Source organism: Pleuronectes platessa, chromosome 7 (genome assembly GCF_947347685.1).
Source record: "Pleuronectes platessa chromosome 7, fPlePla1.1, whole genome shotgun sequence".
NCBI classification, from domain to species: Eukaryota; Metazoa; Chordata; class Actinopteri; order Pleuronectiformes; family Pleuronectidae; genus Pleuronectes; species Pleuronectes platessa.
This window is the reverse complement of record NC_070632.1, coordinates 16,225,457-16,250,573: the sequence shown is the minus strand read 5'-3', so window position 1 is coordinate 16,250,573 and position 25,117 is coordinate 16,225,457. Positions and strand designations below refer to the sequence as shown.

General features: G+C 40.7%; 3 protein-coding genes across 3 annotated transcripts; all 3 read left to right on the top strand.

The window, feature by feature from the left end:
- The first annotated feature begins 1,438 nt into the window (after positions 1–1,438).
- On the top strand, positions 1,439–16,431 carry LOC128444136 (protogenin B). The gene is made up of 19 exons (XM_053426443.1): positions 1,439–1,505; positions 2,441–2,740; positions 5,786–5,930; positions 6,098–6,231; positions 6,330–6,626; positions 6,768–6,927; positions 7,044–7,291; positions 8,094–8,258; positions 8,506–8,811; positions 9,700–9,885; positions 12,075–12,170; positions 12,287–12,473; positions 12,614–12,741; positions 12,880–13,050; positions 14,002–14,184; positions 15,357–15,480; positions 15,575–15,713; positions 15,815–15,922; positions 16,021–16,431. The coding sequence occupies exons 1-19, from the start codon at positions 1,439–1,441 to the stop codon at positions 16,429–16,431; spliced, it is 3,555 nt and encodes a 1,184-aa protein (XP_053282418.1).
- A 2,663-nt stretch (positions 16,432–19,094) lies between these two features.
- Positions 19,095–21,794, top strand: rsl24d1 (ribosomal L24 domain containing 1). The gene is made up of 6 exons (XM_053426957.1): positions 19,095–19,256; positions 20,522–20,635; positions 20,726–20,798; positions 20,892–20,955; positions 21,113–21,198; positions 21,414–21,794. Exons 1-6 carry the CDS (start codon positions 19,176–19,178, stop codon positions 21,488–21,490), a joined length of 495 nt encoding a protein of 164 aa, XP_053282932.1. The 5' UTR covers positions 19,095–19,175; the 3' UTR covers positions 21,491–21,794.
- Positions 21,795–22,893: 1,099 nt separating this feature from the next.
- On the top strand, positions 22,894–24,910 carry LOC128444457 (cAMP-regulated phosphoprotein 19). Its single transcript, XM_053426958.1, has 3 exons — positions 22,894–23,053; positions 23,519–23,641; positions 23,732–24,910. Exons 1-3 carry the CDS (start codon positions 23,009–23,011, stop codon positions 23,900–23,902), a joined length of 339 nt encoding a protein of 112 aa, XP_053282933.1. The 5' UTR covers positions 22,894–23,008; the 3' UTR covers positions 23,903–24,910.
- Positions 24,911–25,117: the final 207 nt, after the last annotated feature.

Sequence of the window (25,117 nt, the reverse complement as noted above, 5' to 3'; positions counted from 1 at the left end):
TAGGGAAGGATCTTTTAACTATGTGAACACAACATCAGAGCAAGTAGACGTTGAGCGTTGAACTGGTCAGTCAGTCAGCAGAAGAATTGTCAACTGCTATTTTTACTTTCAGCTATCTTGATACAGTTAATTGCCTTTTTGTCCTTTTTGTCAAGTTAATATAATGAAACTGTGCGTATGAACTGTATGAATGTAAACAAATTATTCTGGGTTTATGAACTGTTGGTTGTAAAACACAAGACATTTTAAGGTATTTTTGAAAGTTGTGATAGATGGTTTGTAACATTTAATAAAATTGTTGTATTGATTGATCCCAAAACTAATGACGAGATTAATTAAAAATCAAATTAATCATAACAACAATATGACAGTTTAGTCACATAAAAATAACCAAAGACAAATGCACATGTAAAAGAAGCCAAAGCCAAGGATGCAAACACACTGTGTGTAAAAATGAACAACATTAATTCAAATGGAGAAGCTGTGGGGTGCATTAAAGTGCATTTTAAGAGTTCTTGTGTATGAGCACTTTTCAAAGTTCCCAGTTATCAATGTCAAAGTAAGAATTGTGAGGTTAATAAGGCCAGGGACACCAAGTTTGGTTATAGTATTATATCTGATGGGAACCTCTGATCACATCTGTCCTGGTGGATTCAGCTCCAGATGAGGATGAGGACCTTGGCTTAACCAGAACTCCCTTTCCTGAACCTAACCTTAACCTGAACACAACCGTACCCCATCATGACACGTCTACACATCGGATTGTAATGATCGGAGTGTGACTTTTTAAACTGACTACAACATGAGTAACACCTCCACCATACACACACACATTGGTTTGTTCAACTATCCTTACTAGGACTTTGCATTAACTTTCATTCATTGTGGCCAGCCTAACAAACACCTCAACCATGACCAATTCATGCCTAAATCTAACCTTAACCTGATCACAATTCAAATCTTAACCTGAACCTTAGCAGTTCATCAGAAATTAAGTTTTGCCTCATCAGGAATGTTTTTGGTCCCCATGAGGTTTAATGGTGCTGATAGGGTCAGTGTTTAACACACATAAATAACACACACGCACACAAAATGTCCTCACAGTGATGATATTGAACCAAAATTGGCCCTCAAAAGTATAGAAAGACAAACACACTCACACTCTCACACACACACACACACACACAAACACACACAAACACACACACACACACACACACACACACACACACACACACACACACACACACACACACGCACACACAGACAGCGCATGCGTCAGAGGGGAGGGGGTCCCCGGCTCCCCGGGTGCAGCGGTCGCTCCACGGCGGCAGCAGCAGAAGCAGTCCTGTGGATCTACGGAGCGCACGCAGGACGCAGCGAGCGGCGCCGTTCGTGGTGGTGATCGTTCGGGGAAATGAGCCAACTCTCCGGATAAATGACCAAGTTTAAGATGAGGGTGCTCCAGCGGTGGCTGCTGTTTGCCCTCTTCATGCCTTTGTCGAGTAAGTGTGTTGTTTTTGTTTTTGATGCTATCGTGGATAGTGTGTGTGCTCAGTCTGACCTGGTGGGTTAGGGCTATATCTGTGTGTGTTTGCTACGTACGTATAACGATCACCACTGAAACACACACATCACAACCGATCACAACTATAGTGTTAAAAGAAAACATGACTTTTTTTTAAACCACTCTGATTGAGAATAATAAGACTTTCACTGTGTATTCACTATTAGTCCTGCTCTGTCTCATCGGTTCGGATGCTCACAGACTTCATGCTTTATGTTAATGACAGGCAGCAAATATTCATTTTAAATCACCATAACTTACTGTTTACTTTTCTATTTTAACAGAATATATCACATCCCACATTCAATAATACAGCTGATTATGCTTTAACACTTGTGTCGAGAGATAAGTTGTATTTTTTCAGCCTCATCAACATAGTTATCCTTACAATTATGTACTATTACTATGATGAACTATCATGTTTGCCGATATAATTTAGAGAATAAGCGATGCAGAAAAAGATAAGCATTTATCCTCACATTTTCTGTTTGTTTTTTTATATTATTTTCAAATTTTGTTCATTTGGTTGAATTTCTGTGTTTTCTTTTTATCTATAGTACATATGTATATTTTTCATGTTGCACCTGATATGCATATAGCCTCTCAGGATATACAGCTGTCCATGTCATCCAGTGCTTACAAACATAATTTTTTTTTTTCTAATGTTACATTTGTTTTCATATTACTCTCAAGCTCTATATATTTTTGTAGTGTTTCTGTAATCGTTTTATTTGTAAGACATTGTGTAGCACTTATATGTATCTATATGTATTATGTCGTACCTGATATATATGACCTGTCAGCATATACAGCTGTCCGCCACTCAGGAACATAATAAAAGTCTTTACTAATGTTACCTTTGTCTTCCTCCAGGTGTTGTGTGTTTCAGTGAGTTGTCCTTCATCACAGAGCCCAGTGATGTTACTGCACTGCCGAAGGACCCCGCTGTCTTGGACTGTCAGGCCCATGGGCAGCCGCCGGTCACCATCAGGTGGCTGAAGAACGGAGTACGGTTGTCCGAAAGAGAGCACATACAGTTTCTGCCTAACGGCTCCCTGTACATACCAAAGATTAAGCATACCAAGGAGGATTCAGATGAAGGATTCTACCAGTGCCTCTCACAGAACAAATATGGAGCTATCCTAAGCCAAAGATCACGTCTGACTATCGCAAGTAAGTATGGAGCAAAGGGTGAGAGGAATTCCCAGGGGCTACAGGATGGACTTTATCCCTCAGTTTCCACTGTTGAGTCCGAGGTGAAATGGGTTAAAGTTGTTGGTGATATCTACTATGTGGTGTCATCATGAAGGCATTATAATCGCAGGTTCATGGGTTATTAACCTGGAGATGGGAAGCAGATGTACCCAACCCCTCTCTTCTTCTTCTTTTTCTTTACCGGGTATAGTCTGGGGTTCCATGTCCCTGGAAGTTGTTCAGACTTCACTGCGCTGGAGTTTAAAGCTGTCAGGCCAGTTAAAGGGACATTTTAAGAGACAGTTAAAGTTGATGGAGAGTCTATCTCAAAGCTCATAAATACTCCATAAATAGTCAGCGCTGAGTCGGACTGCAATGTCTTTTCCTTGTTTTGAGGAAAAGTACAACTTGAACTTGTATGAAAGTGCTCAGGAAACATGTGCAAAAAGTAGAAATTAGCCTTCTCTCTCTCTGGCTAGTGGGGTCACAATGTCACTGCAGGCCATGGCCATGTGATTGCTGAATGGTCTGCTACACAGAGGAATCCCTGAAAGGCCATTTGCCTTTTAGCCTTTGTTTGGAGTGCCCCTGACTGCCCCAGAAGAAAAGGCTACGTTTTCAGGGCATTTGTTTGTCCACTTATCAGTGGACAGGACAGCTGTGTCTATTCACTGGGGCTGGTCTACCATGGTCTCTCTTCACAAGTCTTGGAAGGGATATCCCATGATTTGTCATCTGAAAGTCCCCTGAAGTCCAGTGATCTTGACAATGGCACTGAGGATACCAGATAACACATTTTGTGCTGTGTGTCTCAACAGTGCAACTTGATTAAGAACTTGATGAAACTAGAATGCAGGAAGATTTTTTCGAAATTCAAAGATACAAACGTGAAACTAAACCCAAGCAGTAATTTCACAACACTCATTTATTCCCTGAGAGTCTGGTTGCAACTGTTGGTGTATTAAAGGACAAACAAACTTGACTAGGCCATGAGAACAGAAAAATCCAAAAATGTCAAGTTTGGTCTGGGGTCCAGCCTTTGTCAGTGAAAGGGTTAAAGGTTTTTGGTCAGCTGTAGTTTGGGAGTGGAGGATGGGCCTCTGCTGTTCTCGCCTTCTGTCCAGAGGTCCTGGGGGGTCAGGGGTCAGCAGGGAAAGGCTTTGTGACGTCACCGTTCTGCTCTGCCCGGGCCGCCCTGCTGTTCTTTCTCCGATCCCACAATCCCTTTCACTGCACCAGGCCCTCTGTTGCCCTGTCAAGCAGAGCCCTTTTGTCCAAGAACGGCTGCAGTTTGTCAAGCGAAAGAACGGACCTGATATTCTGCAGTAGATAGTGTTTTCAAAAACATGTTTACGTTCAGGAAGTGTTTTTTCTTGCAGTCCAAGGGAGACATCGCCCCTTTCAGCACTTCCTAGATTTACTGAGGGCGTCAGTTCTCTGTCATATAAAACCTACAATAATTGCACAATTAAGTTTATGTGTTCTGCATGTGCTTTGCTGATGGTTATCATTTTTGTAAGGTTTTGTAGAGGTTAGAAACAACACAAGTCTCATAGGCTTCTCTTTTGTAGACTAATGGTAAACTGGCTTCGATCTCTTGTCCAGTTTGGGCTAAAATTGAATGCACCGGGGTTTGCGGCGAACTCTGACCTCTTGAGAGAAACCTTTGTGATGTTTGACCCAGACATTGATTTGTGCTTTACAACAGAGGTGAGCAAATTAGCAGATCGGTCTGCGTAGGCCACATCCACCATCTACATCTCTGTCCCCAGCCAGAGTCAAGATCGTCCCTGGTCACTCGGATGAGAGTAAACAACATGTTGTTTAACTTCTTCCTGAGGATTTGTCATGATGCTCATCAGTAAGGGCTGCTGTCAGAAGATTGGCCAGGATTGTTGTGCCTCCAAGCGGGCGACAGCCAGTGGCCAGAGGCATTATTTTGTACTCACCATAAACCTGAACTTAAACCCACTACAATTTCCACAGAATATTACCAACACACAACTATATAATTTATTCTAACCTCCCACTGCACTTCACATAAACTGAGTAACCAGTGCATGTGTGTAGTATTGATGAGATTAGCTCCTAAATTAAAGGATTGGTCTTTAATTTGGACGTCCCAAAGCTCCGGATTTAAATGTGGAGTTTCATTGGGAGAACAGGGTATTGATTTCTTTAACATGATATTGACTTCCTTCCTGTGAGTGAGGGGGAAGGGAGAGAGTTATCAGCTAAATGAATGAAGGTCACTTCATATCTTATACAGCGTGCTCCATATTAATGCAGATCAGGTGTTTCTAATTTGTGGTGATTATTCGAAAGACCTTATACAGCGTAAAGCACAGGCACAGAGGGTGACTCGGCAAACTTTGCACTGCTATTTCAGTTATTGTAAAATAAGAATATTTATATTTAATATACTTATACACATCATAGTTTATATAAGCATAGCTGTGAAATAAGTATGATATTACATCAAATTGTAATGCTTGCCTTCGAGTAGTGTGACAGTCTTCTGTAAGAAATAGGTTTACCCTTGTCTTACACTGTTGTTTTTCATGTTTTCTATTCCTCGTGGTTGCTCACAATCCTTCTTATGCAAAGGGAATTGATTGTTTTTTATCTATAACAATGCATCATTCAGTGTCATTCTTCTATTGATTGAATTGATCGGCCCAGCTGGGCACTATGGGACCCGATAGCTCATCTGCACAAAAGCAAGATCACAGAGACTTACGGAGATCAATTCCTTTCATAGAAGCAGTTAACATCCATCAAAGTCATTGCTGTGCATACATAATGTATAATGTTTACCCAGGAGTGGGAGAAAATACTATATTTCCGTGTGTGACAATCACGAGCAACTGTGAAGTAGATTTGAGTAAATAATCATGATGAATATCCAATTCCTAAAGCAAACACCCATTAATGGTCAATAGGTTGGGTAAGGTGGGTTTCAGTTAAGGTTCTCTATGCAGCTGAAAGTTCTGGCTATGGTTTCTAATTCGTTTTTCTCCACAGGTATCTCAAAGTTTCTCTTGCATCCCTTGTCTGTGGAGGTGACTGAGGCGTCAGTGGCACGTTTCTCCTGTGCGGTCCCCTCCAGCCCTCCTGCCACCATCACGTGGGAGCTCAACCAAAGCACATTGCCACTTCAGACAGACAGGTACCTGCACACATGAGTTGTTTTAGATAGAAGACAAATTGGCAGATATATCGGTACTGAAAATGATTTACTCCTCAATAGGGATGTCACCGTTGGCCCACAAAAATCCAAAGCGGTCTGGCTCTAGTTTTATACACCGTCGTAATGTTACCTTTGTGTGTTTGTAGAATTACGGTTCTGCCCAATGGAGTTCTTCAAATTCACAATGTTCAGTTGGAAGATGCTGGACAGTATCGATGTGTGGCAACGAACATCGGCAGCCGTTTGAAGAGTAGAGAAGCCATGCTGACGGTCAACCAGGGTAAAGAGACTTCATCTGTTTAAACCATCATACCGAAAAATAAACCATCACTCTGTTTGGACAACTCTGAATTAATTTCACAAAATGTTCCCATGAAGGTGCAGGTCCTAAACCCCGTCAGAGGCCCCAAATCATTGCTGGACCTCAGAATGTCACAATTTCTCTCCACAAAACGGTGGTGCTGGAGTGTGTGGCCACGGGGAACCCCTGGCCCATCATCTCCTGGAGCCGGGCCGACAGTCAACCAATCGATGTGTACAATGCCAAAGTTCTGGGCAACGGGAACCTGGTTATTACTGATGTCAGCTCCAAGCACACTGGAGTCTACCTCTGCAGGGCCACCACTCCTGGAACCCGCAACTACACTATTGCTGCAGCCAACATCACAATTCTGGGTACTGTAAATTCTCATCTCAGAGGTCCTCACACAGCCTCTTCTGTCTAGTTCTTCTATTGCATATTCTATAACACAATAAAAACGTTAGAATTAGTTTTTTATACAATTACATAACTTTTCTCTTAAACCTCTATTTCAGAACCGCCTTCCATTGTCGAGAGGCCTGAGAGCCAGACCCGTCCAAGAGCAGGCACTGCCAGGTTTATGTGCCAGGCTGAGGGAGTGCCCCCGCCACGCATCAGCTGGCTGAAAAATGGAGAACAGGTTCACTTAAATGGGAGAATCAAAATGTATAACAGGTATTGTACAACAAGACTAGTGTTCCCGATCAAACACAACATAATAAGTACCATGAAAACGAACTGGATAATATCAAATGTCCTTGAGTTAATGTTCGGGCTTTTTTTGTTCACAGTAAATTGGTGATTACCCAGATCATCCCCGAGGATGACGCCATCTATCAGTGCTTGGCAGAGAATGAAGAGGGCTCTGTGCTGTCCTTGGCTCGCCTTATCGTTGTCATGTCCGAGGACCGGCCCAGTGCACCGAGAAATATCCACGCAGAGACAATCTCAAGCTCTGCTATCTTACTGGCCTGGGAGAGGCCGCTCTACAACGCGGACAAAGTCATTGCCTACTCCATCCACTACATGAAGGCTGAAGGTGAGAGGAGTAATCCAGTCACTTATGATTTGGGGAACTGGGAAAGATAAAGGTTTGAAGAGATGTAAGATGACAGTCAAACACAAGCGGTTGTGGATTGGGAGGTAGAATGTTTCATCCACTAATGGGTCGGTGATTTGATCCCCATCTCCTCCAGACCTTGAGACCAGACGTTAATTTCCCCTCAAGTATATTTCATCAGAATGTAAATATGAATAGGTGCTACAATATTAGTGCAGTGTGAATGAATTGGTAAAGGTTTCTTGTAGGGTAAAACGTTTTGAGTGGCTGCTAACACACAACTACGCTATATAAGTGCAGCGTAGTCATCATTCCATTACCACAATAAACATGCTCGCTCTCACATGTGATCAGCTCTACTTGGTGAAGGCCATCTGTTGATGCTGCACAGAGCAGGGGTCAAGGCGGACTCAGAATGGCAACTTCACTGAAATGACAACGGGCTTATCCAACCCATTGTTCACACCCCAGCTCATTCTTCATGCAGTAAAAGGGACACGGTAGCTTTTTAAAAGTCTAGCGAAGGACTAATGCACGGATATAATTAACTCAGACCATTAAATTGAGAGTTTTTTATCAAGCCTCGGTAGTAAACAAGGTATTACATTGTATTGGGTTTGCTTTAAGAGTCCTGGGAGTAGTTGGGATGCTGTGTGGAGCATTTCACATGTTCTAAACATGTGCAGAGGATGAGTTTGAGTGCGATATGCTTGACAGTCTCCTCCTCTTCGGATAACCTCAACCTATCCCCTAACGTGTTTTCTGGTCTGTTGCATGTCAGGGCTCAACAACGAAGAATACCAAGTTGTCATCGGCAATGACACGACCAGTTATATCATCGATGACCTTGAGCCAGCTCGAAACTACAGCTTTTACATCGTGGCCTATATGCCAATGGGAGCCAGTCGTATGTCAGACCAAGTCAGTCAACACACCCTGGAGGATGGTAAGCACATAGCATTGAGAATTCCAGCATTCCTCACAGTAAATCACCTTGGTAGTTAACCTAACATGCATGCAAGTGATTTGTGTACCGACTAAACTTTGAGTGGGATAAAGGGGGATGGGCCGGTGTAGTTTGCAATTTTTTTGCAAATATTCTACTCACTAACAGCATATTTTTTAGGATAACAAATAAAAATGTCCAGAGCTTTTGGATCAAGCATATTGGTGATATCCTTGCCTTCCTGCAGTGCCTTTGCGTACCCCGGAGCTAACTCTGACCAGCGGCAGCTCAACAGACATCCAGGTGAGCTGGCAGCTGCTGCCAGCCAAGCTGAGCCGTGGTCAGGTGTCCGCATACAGACTTTCCTATCGCACAGCTTCAGACACCACTGTCACCTCCGTGGAGCTAGCTCAGAACAGCACCGAATATCTCCTGGAGAGCCTCCAGCCTGACACCATCTACTTGCTCCGTATGGCTGCAGCCACCCGCGTGGGCTGGTGTGAGCCTCCAGCCTGGACATCGCACCGAACACCTAATGCCTCCGGCAACAAAGGTAAACCTGCAGGAGGCTGAAAATGAAATGTCCTCAAAGCTGGTAATGTAAAGCGACAGATTCAATTTTGGTGCGGAAATCAGGCATGTTTAGAGTGTGCTAAATTTGTGAATGAAATCCCTTCTATTTTTGTGCCTAGTTTTCATACAAATTTGAATTTATTGAATTGGTTCAAAAGCATTGATCTTTAATTTTAAAGATCTAAAATTCAATCTTTAATAGAGTATGATTAAGAATAAACAAGTACATGTAATAAGATCACTTGTTGCCAAACTTGTAACTGGCTGTGCTTTTGCTCTGGTCACATCGGGGCTCTACTGCACTTAGAATACCAAGAGGATCACTGGAGCTCATGCAGAGTGGCCAGCTTATGAGTAGAGTTTGCTCTTGTAGCATTGTCCCACAGTCTTTGTGTTGGTTACCCAGGAACCTTTGCCCTCTGCTGTCAGTGATGTCAGAGCGGCCTCAGTCATGGGTCATAAAAGAGAGGGCCTCAGGCGTCAATGTGGGAGGAAGAATAGCCTTAGTTCATGGCCTGGTGTGTTGGGGGAGGCTGTGTGTCCACCAAAGCAGTTTTTCTAGTTTTCAGAAGTTTAGTTTTATATTTTGTTGCACATGTAGATCACAGAGACAATTTTACATACAATATACAACAAATATTATTTAGGATTTCCTCTACATCGGGAATTGTTACTACACATCCAGTTGCAAATTTAAGCTGAAATCATAACTGACACTTGTAATGTTCAGTATTCCACTTTTTTCTATACCCAGCATCCTGTTGTGTTTTTGTTGTTGAGAGGTTTAGTCCTCCTTTGTGTGCAGTAATATTCAAAATAAGAGTCTTTATTGATCCCATGCCTGCTTTCTCCCCCCCTCCCTAAACAGTGCCTTCAGCCCCTGTTCTTCAACTTGAGCCGCTTAACTGCACCTGCATTGTGGCACGCTGGCAAACCTCCACCGAATCTGTGGCTGTCCAGGGTTACCGGCTGTGTTACCATGAGGAAGGTCAACCGGAGCAGCCCCACATCCAGCTGCAGGCTCAAACCAACACGTACACCATCAGTGGCCTTGGTGAGTCACCCACTGTTGTTGTTTTACATGTCTCGTTGTAGGGAATATAAATAGAAGATTTAATTTGAGTGTCTTGTCGCATATCTGGACCTCTAGACTTGCGAAGACAACAAACAGAGAGAGAGAGAAGGACCAGTAGCTTCTCTCCAAAATTGATCTCTCTTGCACTGCCCCAATTTAATTCAGTGGCCAGTTGGACGCTGCATTTGCATGTCCCTCCTCCTTCCTGGTGAACCCCTCTTGCCTAACCAGAAGCCCTCTCCAGGCCTGCTGCAGCATTGTGTGTGATCAGGTTCCCAGGGTTAGGGGTCAGGGTCCAGATGTCCCTCCCACCCCAGTTTCCCATCCTTGCAGTTGCATAATTATCCCCTGGCCATTGTGCTGTATCCAGGGCCAGACCTGCCCCGTAAGACCCCTGGTCACTACCCCCCTTTAAGTTGGACACCGTAGCACACAGACAAAGACCCCTGGGATTGGCCAGAGCTGGACCACGGCACTGACCTTTAGCCGTGAGACAGCAGTCGTGGAATAGGACCCCACCCACAGCCCCCCACACCGGTCATCTTTGCTGTCCATGTAAATAAACCACAACAGTTTATGCATATGCAATATAAACCAGGTCTACACTGATCAAAGCAATTTCATTTTTTTAATAGGGCGAGACTTGAAGCATATTTTGTTTCCAACTCCGCTTACACAAAAAAAGCTGAAATAGAAATTATTAGATTTTAAGTAATTGTTAGAATAGCTTTGTTGTTGTTTTATTTTTATTTCTCAGTAGAAACTCTTTAGTTAAGCTTCTATATGGACAATAACACATGCCGCTGTCATTAGTTATATTTTCTATAACATCGCTGTTCTCAGTATAACTTTTGTTTTTGAACCATGGTCGCTCCAAGTTGAAGGGTATTGCACAAGACCTGTAGGAAGAATGTGAAAGGGGAAACAAAAGGGGCCCAGCTCCTATAACGCTGTCCTGCACCCAGATTCCTTCTGTTCTATCTTGGCCTGACCCGTGACCCTATTCAAACCCCCCCAGTCCCATGGGCCTAGGATCCCAGCAGCTGAACACGGCCCCTGGCCCAGCCCCCCACCACAGGCGTGGACACACCGCCTTCGCCGGTCAATACCCGTACGCTGACCTTTCACACGGGAGGCATAAAACAAATCTTAACACTTTCTAAAGCTGTCCTGATTTAGGAGCTGAGGCAGTTTCAGTTTTTTAGTTTTTTTTGTTAAAATTTGATGCAGAGAAAAGAGTCCAATCCTGAGACTTCATTGAACTTACTGATGTGTTAAAGACAGTCCTGATACAGCCTGGTGTGTCCTTAATTATCCTAAGTGCACAATCCAAACAAATCACATTGTACCTCATCCCCTCAAAGTTTGTTATTTACTTGTATAGTCTTAAAATACAACATGATGCCAATGGAGTTTTGTGTAATACAATCTTCATGGGCTTTCAAAGGGAAAATACATTTTGTGAATATTTTCACAGAGCTTATTGACCATGTCACCATATTTACCGGGCCTCGGGCTGGTTGATCTTTCTCATGCTCCTTACACATGACAACACATGATAAATTAGAGATTGGTTTCACTCAGGGAGACCCTGCATTGTCCATGCATGGGGGGGGGGGGGGGGGGGGGGGTGGCCAGTTATGTCCTACCAACTTACCCTCCTGCAGTTAAGTGTCAAAGTGTCTCTTTGCCTTTTTTTTTAAATGATGTAGTTCTATTGGTTCACAATCACGTTTGGTATTTTAATGATGATCCTTCAGGCTTTGTTATTATTTTCCAAGTTCCTTTGGATCCTATTGGATTATGACCTCCACCAAGGACATCATGATTTCACCCCTGTCTATTTGTTTGTTAGCAAGATAACACAAACACTACTGGACAGATTAACATGAGACCTTTTTTCACTTTCTTAAACAATGTGAGAAAAGGTGTTTTTTAAACATTTCCTTGATTTCTCAGAGAGTAATTCATTGGTCTCGATGAAGAAAATACTGCATGTTGAGGCTGACGTGTGCAATTTAGTGCAGATCCAATAAATATCTGGATCCAGTTTTGTAAGAGAACCTGGTGGATGAGTTCTCTCTACTGAGTGCCATTCTAGGTCATTTGAGCAGTTTCAGCAACCTTCAGTTGTAGTTTAGCTAAACATTGATTCATTTTGATTTCAGATCCAAGGAGAAAGTATCATGTCAAGATTCTGGCTGTCAGCCAAGGTGGAGATGGTTATCAGACAGACCAAACAGTTAGCACTCCAGGATGTGTGTGTAAGTACATTTCTTTTGTATTTTTCTTCCTGAAGTTGTGCAATTCAAAATTAAAAAATTCAAAAATCCAAATTTGAATGTATGGTAAAAATATGAATTTTGTTTGCATCATCCAGCGGCAAGAGAACAACCGACAGCCTCCCCTCCACCTCCAGATCACGTGATCGTCTTGGCCAAAAATTCATCTGCAGTGTCCCTGCGCTGGAGCCGTCCTGCTTTCACCTCTGGAAAGGCTGTTAGCTACACAGTCCGCTGTACCCCTGTGGGCACCCACAATGCCTCTGCCATACGCTTCATACAAACGTAAGCTAAAAAAACTAATATATCTTAGTATTTTACCCTTTAAATTAAGATTAATTTAGAGATTAGTATCTCAAACAATTACTAGCACTGGGTTATTCTCTGCTAAATGCCCAACATGTATGAATATTGTTTGTTCACAGAACCAAACAGAGCGTGATGGTTCAGAATCTGGTTGCAAACACTCGCTATGAGTTTGTTGTGCGTCTCCATGTGGACGAGATGTCGAGTCCCTGGAGTTCGGTTGTTTACCATCAAACGCTGCCAGCAGGTAAGAAACGGGACATCGCTGCAACCTCATTTTGTCATGATTATGTTGCGTTCTTTGTATCCAGGCTGCAGACTCAAATGAAATGCAAAGACTCAAATACTAGCTGTTAATTGTGAATGTTATTTTTTTTGTCTACAGCGCCCAGCCAACCACCTGGAGGATTGCGAGTGACTCTGATCGAAGAAGACACAGCTCTGGTGTCCTGGAGGGAGCCCACGGAGCCCAACATGGTGGTTACAAAGTACACCATCCTGTACGCCTCCCAGCAAGCCTGGATGGCCGGACACTGGCAAATACTGCAGAGAGAGGGTGAGTAGTGACCTGGATCATATGTTCTGATCATCCTTATTTTGATCATCTGTTATATTAGTGATGAGGTATTTTGGAGTAAATAGATAGATAGATAGATAGATAGATAGATAGATAGATAGATAGATAGATAGATAGATAGATAGATAGATAGATAGATAGATAGATAGATAGATAGATAGATAGATAGATAGATAGATAGATAGATAGATAGATAGATAGATAGATAGATAGATAGATGGATACTTTATTAATCCCGTGAGAAATTGAGATCATCCAGTAGTTTATACACTTAAACACCTCACTGACATACATACATAAATCACATACGGAGAACATATTTACAGATACAGGAATGGAATGCAATGATGTGATTGTGTCAGTGTCCAGTAGGAAAGTGTTCTTGAGTGTTCTTGTGTTGCTTGAGTGGATAGTACAATAAAATATATATATATATAAAAACAACAAAAAATATATATATATATATAAATATATAAGAATATGTAGTGGTAAAGTCTGTGTATGGGGCTAGTATAGCCAGTAAAGGGATGGACAGTGGGTTGGTATATACTAATGAGATGAAATGATATATATAATATATCTAAAAAATGTAAATCTGTCACGTAAATGTAACCACTGTTTATACCTAAATCACACTGAGTAACAGAATGAGTATGTGAGTGCTTGAGGGTAACATTTTTACAATAATCATCATACTTTGTACTATATTACTGCAATCCCTGGTTAAAGTATCACAAACCACACCGGATATTCTCTCAGCAAAAGTCAAAGTGTGTTGTGTTTCTCCTGAACAGCTCAAGGGATTTCTGTCATAGAAAGATATAGAAAAATGATATATGACGTCTACAGTTATTTATTCATCATTAAGAGCACGGGTATGAGGTATTTTTTTAACTAATCCTCATTGTATGATTCTGCTGCCGTTCACAGGAACCCACACGATGGCCCTGCTGGAGAAGCTTGAGCCGGGGAACGTCTACGTGGTAAAGATCTCCGCCTCCAACCAGATCGGTGACGGGCCTTTCTCGAAAATTGTGGAACTGGTGTTGAAACGGGGAAGCAACCAGCGCAGCAAGAACCCCAGAAACTCAGACAACTTCCCAGACACAGAAGGTAAAACTTCAGAAAACACTGAGGCCTACACGATAGATGCCGGTTGTCTTATCTATATTATTTGTATATATATTTAAGTGGATTCATTCTAATTAATATTTCTAATTATTAGTAAGAAATTAAATGTGGAGAGTGATTACATTTTCCTCTCTGGCAAGAAACAAACCACTAGGAGGCGTAGGTCAGCAACACTTACTGAGCCTGTTAATACAAATGTGTGGCTCAGTATAGGCATACTAGAGTATAGAGTTAAAAGATAGTTAAAAAGAAATCTAGATTTTTTGTCATTTAATTTCCGTTTTTGAGTCAGATTTAAAGTTAGATTGAAAAATATTTTTCTAGAAATCCTTCATTTCTATTTATTCTTATCTTTTTTGTTTCATTTATAGTATTTTCATATTTACTTTAGAGAAATAGAGAAACTCTCAATGTTTTCTAATACAAAGCGTAGTGTACTTTTTAATTCACTTCTCAGTGGATGATCATGATTGAGAAATGGTAACACTGCCCCACAAAGGCAATGAGCTGTTACTACAGAAATAATGGAGGAAAAAAGGTGTTTTAGGTTTTCTGGCTGGCTGGCAAACTGGATAACAAATAACAATGTTTAAATGCCCTCTGTTTATGTCTTTAATGATTTAACACAAACGAATATTTGGCATAAACCTACACAATATCTAAAATAGTAATGATGAGATATTGTATGAATCCTGCAGTAACTACCAAAAATATTTTTTCTGAGCTTTCTATTCCCATTTACTGCCTTTTTAAAAACATTTTAATTTGATTATTTTGAGTTCATAGATTAATCATTTCTGTTTTTTTCTAGGTACTTTATATTAGAATCTCTATAATAATTTTAGATGTGACTAGTTGACACAGTTATGTCACAGAGCGCAGTAACAACCTGGGCAGCAGGGAAAAGCAGTAGCTACACAGAGAGAGGTGTTTCCTCATAGTATCATTGACTTTCTATGGAATAATAATTTTACACATAATAAATGGTGTCAAGATATTAGACTCTGGTATTAACTCCGATTTGACTGTTTTTTGCCTTGAAGGTCAAAATATATGAATGTGCCAGAGTATTAACTTCGGTTGTGTTGTACAACACTGTATCTGAGGTGTTTGTTATTAAGTGAGCTAATATGAAAATATGTGTTATCTTCCAGTTTCCTCTGATGGTCTCTACAACTTAGACCAGAGGTCCATGACGGGGATCATTGTTGGTGTGAGCATCGCCTTGGCTTGTATTTTTATATGTGCCTTAATCCTCCTCAGCAAGGGCAGACCCAGGTACTGATTATAAGCATTTTAAATAATTTAAACAGTTCAGGAACAGCTATATTTTTGTGACATTTGTTTACATCTTGATCTCTGTATGACCCAGAAAATCCTCCAGTCACAAAGTCATTGCTGTGGGAGCTGGTGAAGATCCACGTGCTGGTATGTCCCTGCCCAGCGAACGCCATACAGACAATGTGGAGGCTCATATTCCCATGATCACTGGTCACTTTTTGGATCCTAGGGTGAGTGAAACCAAACTGAATTTATAGTTTCAGAGGTTTGTGTTTTATATTGAAAAGAACACAGGTTAATTGAAAAAATCCCTCTCATATGTCTTCTCTAGGATGGATCTAGCATGGTCACAAATGGTGCTGGTCCAGCCAGCAACAAGAATCAAAGTAACAGGTGGCTGATCTTCCAGAGGGAGATCAGAAATCAAGCTGAAAGTGACGTGAGTGATCGCGTGACATTGTTTAGCTCAGTCAGTTTTTTTTCCAGTCTATTTTCTGTTTGTCTTAACTTCTGTCCATCTTTTTTCAATCTTTTCAGGCGGAGAACAGAGCCAGCTTGTACGAGGCTGGCAAAACCGTTCTGAGGTACGATGGGGATTTAATCTCAGGGCCCCTGTCGCCTTCCTCGCGGGAGATCATCTACGGCCCGTTTCACACGGAGAGCTCTCACACCAGCGAGGGCAGCCAAGAGACGGGCGACTCTGGACACTACTCCAACGAAGAGAGCAACGAGGAGATGAGCAACCCTTCGACCAGTCAGAGCTCCAGACCGGAATCTTTTGGACCAAACGACGAGGACGCTGTCACTGAGCTGACGCAGTCTTTTCAAGTGGAAAATGAGAAGAAGCTGAGTCCCCTTCACCACTCTGCCCCGGATACCTCGCGGCTCTGCCGCACCCTGGAGGGCTCTCACGTCGTCCTGCACGCTTCCCAAGCAGCCGAATCGTGACATCGCCCGGGCCCACGTCCATCACCGCTCTCCTGCAGCCGGAACGACACCACTTCTACCTCGTTGGCCTCCTCACTCTGGGGCCTTTCCTAATGCGCACGGGATCCGCAAGTCAGCTGCTGCGACGGAGTGGAGATGTGCTTTCTCTTCGGACCTACCTCAGGAGTTTGTATGAATGTTTGTTATAACGTTTTTATTTCCAGTTTCTTTTATACAACTTTCTACCTGTTTGCCTGTGTTTGGTGGTGTCTGTCCCAAACCAAAGCTCACCCATGATGAATGTTAAAAAGAATGTCAGAAATGTACTGTGATGCATTTTCATTATATTTAATTTACTTTCCACTGGAGTGAAGGGCACAGTCGGGCCCTGCTGACTGATTATCTACCTCAGTGTTCTGTTCTTGTACATACATTACTACCTCCTTTTCACCACATGTTGTGCAGTATTATCTCAGTCTCAGGGGACAAGGTAAAAACATTTCATTGCCATGTCTTGCTGCCTCTGTTGGGAGGTTATTATCTCAAGGTTGGTGTTTTTCATTTCAAATTCTTTTATTTCATGTTTGGAGGAGCTTTTGTTTCACATTGTTTGTCTGTGAATGGTGTATGCTGTGAAAACAACAAGTGCATTAGATTTTGTCAAACTATTCGAGCTTTATCACACTGTAAAGTTTGACATTTTCAAGGCACTGAACTCAAAGCTTTAAAAATGGCCTTAATATCGAAAAAGGGGTCTTTGCATACTATAAATACTGAGAACCAAAGATGGGAAAGAAATATTGTACCCAAAGAGTTTTTGATGATACCATAGATATTCTAAGGCAACCAAAAAATATAGAGGATGTATATTAAGGGTGTGTTTGCCAAAGTGCTGTTTCTTGCCAATGATGTAAATTTCCCATAGAGTGGTTGTTTGAATGCATTACTCAGTGTAAATTTTCTCGATGCTTTATTCTGGTGAAAGCTTTAGCACAAGACCCCCCCGGGCTTGTGTTCCATTTGCCTTTGAAACTATTGCTAAACGCAGCGGTGATGCCGTTGCTATTATCCAAAGAGTTGTCTGCTTCCTCAGAAGGGTATTGCTTTTAATTCAGGGGATCCTTGGGTGTGATTGGGTGGAATTTATTCACAGACCAAAGATCCAGCGTTTCCTACCAGTGATAGATGACGATATTTATTATTGGGTTAGAGAATCGTCTGTCGCCGTTCATTAAAACTGTATGGGGAAGAACTCACCTCCACGGTGATACTTCCTGTTCAGGTGTGACAATGAAGGATTCTGACTATCATAAAAGAAAACCCAATGTGTGAAGAGCAACATAATCATTTTTTATATCTTTGTAAAGCAAATAATCCTAACCAAAGAAAACTTGAAGTCTCTGTTATTTAGTGATTTTTCTTTGGTTTTCATTTACATTATTTGAATTTAAATGTGATCGATATCCAATGGTTTCGATTGGTAGAAAGGCCTTTTCCTTTTCTTTTAAAAGCTTGAGATGTCGAAATGGTTCTGTTGTCTTTTTATTCCCACAAGATTTCACCTTGATGCTTCTTATCTTTCGTTGGACATTTTAAATTTAGATTACCTTTTTACCATGATGTTGTAAACGGAAACATTTCCCTATTTTAATGTGACTTTTTTCTAAATCTATTTGGCAGGCTTTCAGTTCAATGTTTGTTGCTATTCAGAAAAAAGTGTTTTCATTTTTAAAGCCACAGGTAAAAATTTGCTGACTCAACTCAGGTGCCAAATGTAGATTTAGAGTGTAGATTTTAACTGTTATTATTTAAGTTATGGTTTTTTAATATGTCTGCTTTTGAATACCAAAATACATCATTTAATTAAAAACGAGCAACAGAGAAAATTATTTTACGTGTTGGAATGTTGCAACAGATTTTTTGATACTCTCAAGATGATCACAAATACTAGATAATAAAATTGTCCTTGGAAAAAATATATTTCGTGTTGTGTCATTGGTTTTTATTTCCATGTGTGTGTGTTTTTTTGTGTTTGGGAGCAAATGAAAGCTTCCTGATGTATATTTTAAAGTTAAAAAGTGTAGCCTGACTGATGCTGGATTTTTTTAATCGAAAAGGATTTTATGAGTTTAAGAAATCTGGTTACAATATATTGACCCATATCTTATTGATCTTATGAAGAACAAATCTGCTCACATACCAATTGACTTGAAAACGGTCTTTGGAGAACAAATTACTCAAATACATGCTTCTGTATTAACTTAAAGTTAGAGATAGACTGAATAGATTTTATGTACACTTTATTTAGCAAGTATTCACTCTATTCAATGTATATTTGAACATTGATATATAATAATATATGTATGTGTTTATGCATAATAAGTACTCAAAACACATAACAAAGTACGACATAGTATGCAGTCACAGTGCAGTTGAGAGTGCAACTCAATCACATTAAAATAATAAAATCTAATTTTTTGGTGATTTATTTCATGATATCTACAAATTTAAACTTGCACACTGATCTCCATACAAACATTGTGAGGTTGTAATATTGTGTTACAGCAGATCAGGAGAGTCATGTAAAAAAGTAAAATCCACAGGGCCTTATTTTGAATGAGACTTTAACATGTCCCACTGAGGGTCCAGCAGGGGGCAGCACTTCTCCACGAGGAGCTCCAGTCAGGTTGAAAGAACACGAAGAAGAGGAGGAGCGGACGGTCTTGTTGTGGTCGGTGGTCGCATACAGCGCTCGTGCTGTGAAGATGCGCATCGAGAAGTGCTACTTCTGCTCGGGTCCCGTGTACCCGGGACACGGGATGATGTTTGTAAGGAACGACTGTAAGGTAAGCGTCTGCCTTCGGGGCTGAATCACCCTGTAGCTCGTGTGTGGTTGTCAATTTAGGAGCGTTAGCCTGCATGCTAACATGCTAACATAACGTGCTTGGGACTCACTCACGTGGGTCGACAGAGGGGTTTTAAAAACATATAGACAGTGAATAACTCGGCCGCTCACTTCATTAACACGATGGATGTTGAGTAAACAGAGTGGACTCTATTGTTTATCGAAAGTCAGGTCCACGCTGCCTTTTTCTCAGCGCTGAAGAGGAGGAGGAGGAGGAGGAGGACATTTAACCAGCGAGGCCTTGGTTTTAGTTGGTGGATTGATTTTTTCCCCCCCTAGTGGATCCGTGTGAAAACTGCAGCTTGGATCTGAGGACTGGATGTAAAACCCACGAACACGTCCACAGTGTAAACTCTAAAAACCACTCTGTCCTGTATCAGCTTTGAATAACTGTTTAGATTTCCTCAGCGCCATAGCCAATCCTTGTGTAATATTGAAAGTTAAGTTGATTCATATGTTTGTTAATTTACTAAGAATTTGATTATGTTTACAGTTAAGTTATTTACATATTTATGTTGTCATTGTCCACATGTTTACAGTGTCATCATAAGAACAGTAGTAATGTGTTGAATCTGCCTCTGTAGTTATTTCCCATTAAACTTAGTCTGATGCCTTTCTGGCTTCTTATTGGTTAGTTCAGTCACATGAGTGAGGAGCAGGAAGTGTGTGTTTTTGTAGATGACCCGTGCGGAGAACAGTTTAGTGCAGTGTGTCCATCCTGTTGTTCCTTACTTAATTATTTATTCAGTGGTTTAAGTTATTTACTCGTTTGTAAATTCAGATTAATACCAAATATATGAACAAATCATGTCATATACAATAAGCTACTCAGAAGCATATACAGTCATACACATGATCCCACCCTTTACCAGGTGCTATGTAACACATTAATCCCTTAACGGCACATTATTGTGAAATGGATTTCACTTCAGTACTTCACTTTTTTGTTCTTTCAGTAAATCTTCATACTCAAACACCTAATCTAAAGTGTTTTTATTTGTAAACACGACTTAAACTGTTATAATTGCTATATTGTAATAAACTACAAATGTCAAATCTTTCATTCTGAATATGGAAAATTTGTAATGCAACTTTATACTTCCTCAATCCAACACCTTCCCCAGGTCTACTTATTCATATCTATTCAAACTCCTATCGGATTGAGTAATTTGTTATTTGTGTTTCTCTCTCTTTTCAAATAAATAGTCATTCAGATTCTGCAGATCAAAATGCCACAAGAACTTCAAGAAGAAGCGTAACCCCAGAAAGACCAGATGGACCAAAGCTTTCAGAAAATCATCAGGAAAGGAACTGACTGTGGTGAGCTGCCCATCTATAGAGCACGACCTCTGTCTCTTTGATTTGTTTGACTGTTTTGGTTACTTACCCACCAAATGTTTTGTCTTTTAGGATAACGCCTTGGAGTTCGAGAAACGCAGAAATATACCTGTTAAATATAACAGGAAGCTGTGGGACAAGACAGGTAACAAATTAATTCACTTCTCAGGGTCAGTTCCTTTAAAGAACATGTGTTTTTTTTAGCAGAGCATTTATGTTGAACTTTCATCTTTTACAGTGGAAGCAATGAAGAAGGTGGAAGTGATCAAATACAAACGACAGGCAAGATTCATCATGAACAGGTGAGCAGTTCATTTTGTGTTAATGTTTAAAGATAATTTTTCTAAACTTACAGCTTCAGTTTCATGTTTAGGTGATTTTTTTTTTTTTATCTTAATGTGATATTTACAAGTTTTGGAAAATGGTGTTTGCTTAACTGTGTTTTTCTCCACCTAATAGATTAAAGAAGGGCAAACAGTTGGAGAAGGAAGAGGCCATCAACGAAGTGAAGAAAAATATTCACCTCATCAAAGCTCCACATGCAGGTAAAGATTTATCAGAATAATCAGTTGGATGATTTGTTCATAAGATTAATTAAGTCTTGTACAAGTCATTTGATTTGTTGACATTGATTATCAATATACTCAGATTTAAAAAAAAAATTGTCATAGGGAGACATTTTTTAATTCAGCATATTGATTATCCATGTCTGTGATTTCAGCAGTGTTTAAATTATGTTTTCATTCTTTATTTTTTACAGGAAAGGCCAAACAAATGGAAGAGAAAATGGTGCAGAAATTACAAGAGGACGTCGTCATGGGGGATGTCGATGTTTAATCTTTTGGCCCAGTTGTTCTCTTTGTGTCATGAAACTTGAGAGCAAGTTAAACATGTTATATATTGTATTTTGTTATTTCCAGATAGCAAATGATGTACACAGAAATTCATTCAGTTTTTAAGTGACGGGAAGAAGACTGAAAAAATAAGCCTAATAAGCATTTGCCTCTGAAGCAGCAGCAGCGACCGACCACTTCTGTCCCAGTTATATTTCCTGCATAGTAGTTGAGGCTGTTATAAATTTACTCATTGCCGTTTTGCAAAAATGTTGAAATGTAACCAATAAAAAAACTTCTGTTGGGAATTGCTCTTCTGCTGGTTATTTTCTGTGACATCAAACCGACTAACCATGGCATAATTAAAGCATTCGTTGGTGTCATGTTAATAGATTTGTTATAAGTAATGAGCCGTTTAATATTTGTATACATGTGGAATTTTGATTGACATTAAATCTGTTTGTCGTGTAAGCATGAAGGAAGAAGGTAGAGAATGTTGGCATCACTTTTCTTCATGGCACACTTTATTAAAGTATAATACAAGCATATTGTATAATGAATTAACAAACTACTGTACATAGAGTGGATCATGTGCTGAAAATCTATCAGTCATTCAACCACAAATGGTGATTAATGGACACATTTTGCACCCTCCAAAAATAACTGAGTTTGCTCATCAATCCACAATACTAAACAACTGAGCTGCTACTGTCATTCTAGGTATCAAATTTACAAAAATGTCATACTTTTAAGTAGAGGTACATTGGCTCTGCTCTTTATTTTATGCAGAAATAAGTTCAGATGCTATAATGATAGTGAAAGTTATTCTATTGGCTTTGTTACCACTTATGACATCAGATCATCTGAATGACATTGACACAAGGTCAGAGATACCATGAAAAATATGAAGAATTTTTTTATAAATATCAAGAGGAAATTTCTATAAATTCGTTGTCTTGATAATTACAATGAATGGTTGTGCAGTGGCAATAATGAGACCATAAAATTCTAAATACGAATTTCTCCTCATGAAATGTCCATATTGTAAAACATTAAAGATGTAGTTGGGTGTCCGTGCGCTGTGTCAGCATAACAAGCAATTGAAAGCATGAATAAATTGCTCGAATGTATTAATATATTATACAATATTGAAGTGCATGGTAAAGTATTGGTATCTATGGCATCACAGAAGCCCTTAACATGTTTTCTACAGCTCAGACTGTGGGAGGTATTGTATTGCTTTAGGTTTGATGATTTAAAATAAAAACCAAGTGTCTGTCGCTCGACTCCCTGTGATCGTGTCTCCGGCTGTCAACAAAGATGTTTCCTTCAGTCTGAGCTGCGTGTGACGACTCTGCTCCAATCGGTTTCTCTGGACTCGACTCAGTGGCCTGTTGCTGTACAGTCTGCAGCCTTTGCCCGCCTCGTCGCTGCCAGAGCTGTTTCTCATCCTCCGCAGTCAGGAGCCTGTTGTGCGGACACAGCCACAGTTCAGCGAGCAGAGTCGCGATTCACCATAGCCATGTCTGACGAAGTTGAAGAAACGAGGACTTCAGACGATCAGCAGGTAGAATGTAACCAGGAAAATATAATTTAAAGGAGATACTTGGCTCTGCAAACGCGTCCAATCTGGTGAGGTAGCATGCGGCTAGCACGAAGCTAGCTAGCCAGCAGCTACTCTTTGCTTATGTCATCAACGATGCTAGCGCTAGGTAATTAGCTAATTAGCCACTGGCGTCTGTATCTAAAGCAAATCCACCGACCTGATGCGTTGGTGCAGACGTAGAATGCCGTTAGTATTTATAAACTGATTATCGTGTTAGCTGACGTCGGTTGATGCTGTAGCTAAACGTCGTGTTTCCCCTCATGACGGCGCCTGCACATTATGAACTTGAACAGTCGCACTTACTCTAATGATGACTGTGTATTATATGATGACTACTCACTGCCATTATCAGTTTTAAGGTAGCAAGGTTTTCACATCAGCTGAGAACAGCATGTCCCATTCATACATTCTGTACACTTTCAAAAGGAAATGGAGGACAAAGTCATCAGTCCTGAGAAAGCAGAGGAAGCCAAACTGAAAGCCAGGTATCCAAACCTTGGAGCCAAGCCCGGAGGCTCAGACCTTCTGAGGAAAAGACTCCAGAAGGGGGTGAGTTTCAGACCTGAACACGGCTTTATCCAGACTCCACCTGTTTAAATTAAATCAAATCAACAATATAACGTCTTCTCTTTTGTGCAGCCAAAGTATTTTGACTCTGGTGACTACAACATGGCTAAAGCAAAGATGAAGAACAAGCAGTTGCCGTCAGCCCCATCGGAGAAGGCTGAGATCACAGGGGGCCACATCCCCACACCTCAGGACCTGCCTCAAAGAAAGACTTCAATCGTGGCGAGCAAGCTGGCCGGTTGATGGGTTTTATTATCACTGTATTTTTACCATTCCGACCCCCCCACCCCCCACATCATATCTACCTGTCGTTTCCGTTTAAATTTGTTTTCCACCTTTGTATGTATTCTCTATGAACAAGATATGTACCAAGCCAAATACTTGAGAAAAAATTTGGGATCTGTCAGGCACTGAATTGTCAGTGAGTTAAATCCATCAATGTAGTAGGAGAAGCACTTCTCAAGCTCTTGAGACTGAATAGTGATTGTTTTCTGAACATGATATCACAGTCGTAGATGTGAATGGATGTTAATGCTATCTTATTTTCACGGAACATTTTCACTTTTAAGGATAATGCCTTCATATGAATGCCTCTGTAACCCCCAGCTGAGTGAAGGGGGATCTATCCTCATCACAAACAAATCCTGGACGTGATATTTAGAGGCATAAATACATCTTTGTTGTGACCACTGAGGAGATGCTGTCAGAATTTGCATTGATGTATGTGTGAAATAGAAGTGTAATTTACAGGTATGCTTTTCATTTAGAAACTTTTGAGCATCCACCTACTCACCTTGAGGCATGTCTATTGAAATAGTGAAAACTGAGGTAATCATTCGTTTTTTTTCTCCCCCTAATCCTTTATTTTGTTTCTTTCCCTTCCTCTCCCTGTGCAGAAATTTGATTACGTGCTTCTGAAGTACTTAAGATTAGATCACACACACTTTGTAGCCAGTTGTATTTTAATTCATTTTAGTGACATTGGTTTGCCAAGACTTGCTGCTGGTCTCCATCTCATCTGACCTTTAAAATGGCCTTAAAAGTAATGAACTGTTCCTCTTGAGCAATATTTGCTCCCTCAGTGAAAATCTTTGTTGTGAATCTTGACTGAAATGTCTGTCACTGTCTGACTGGAATCACGTAGGATTTTATGGAAAGAAGCTCCCTTGACATGTCTGGAGTGTGCATGTGCATTTACTGTGCAGTCACACTGTGCCATTTGTTTTGTAAATAAAATAGTTTTGCATAATATCTTATATGTACTCTTATTCAACTGAATGTATCCTTGCATTTATTACACAAGCCTTCCTGCATTAAGAGACTCGTTGACATACTAGAGTAGCAAGGTGTTGCTGACATGAAAAAAACAAGGCCGTCAGGGCCCATTAATGAATGCATAGTTTTTACTCTTTGAAATATTTAATTTTTCGCACATGCAAAATCCCCATCAGGTACATC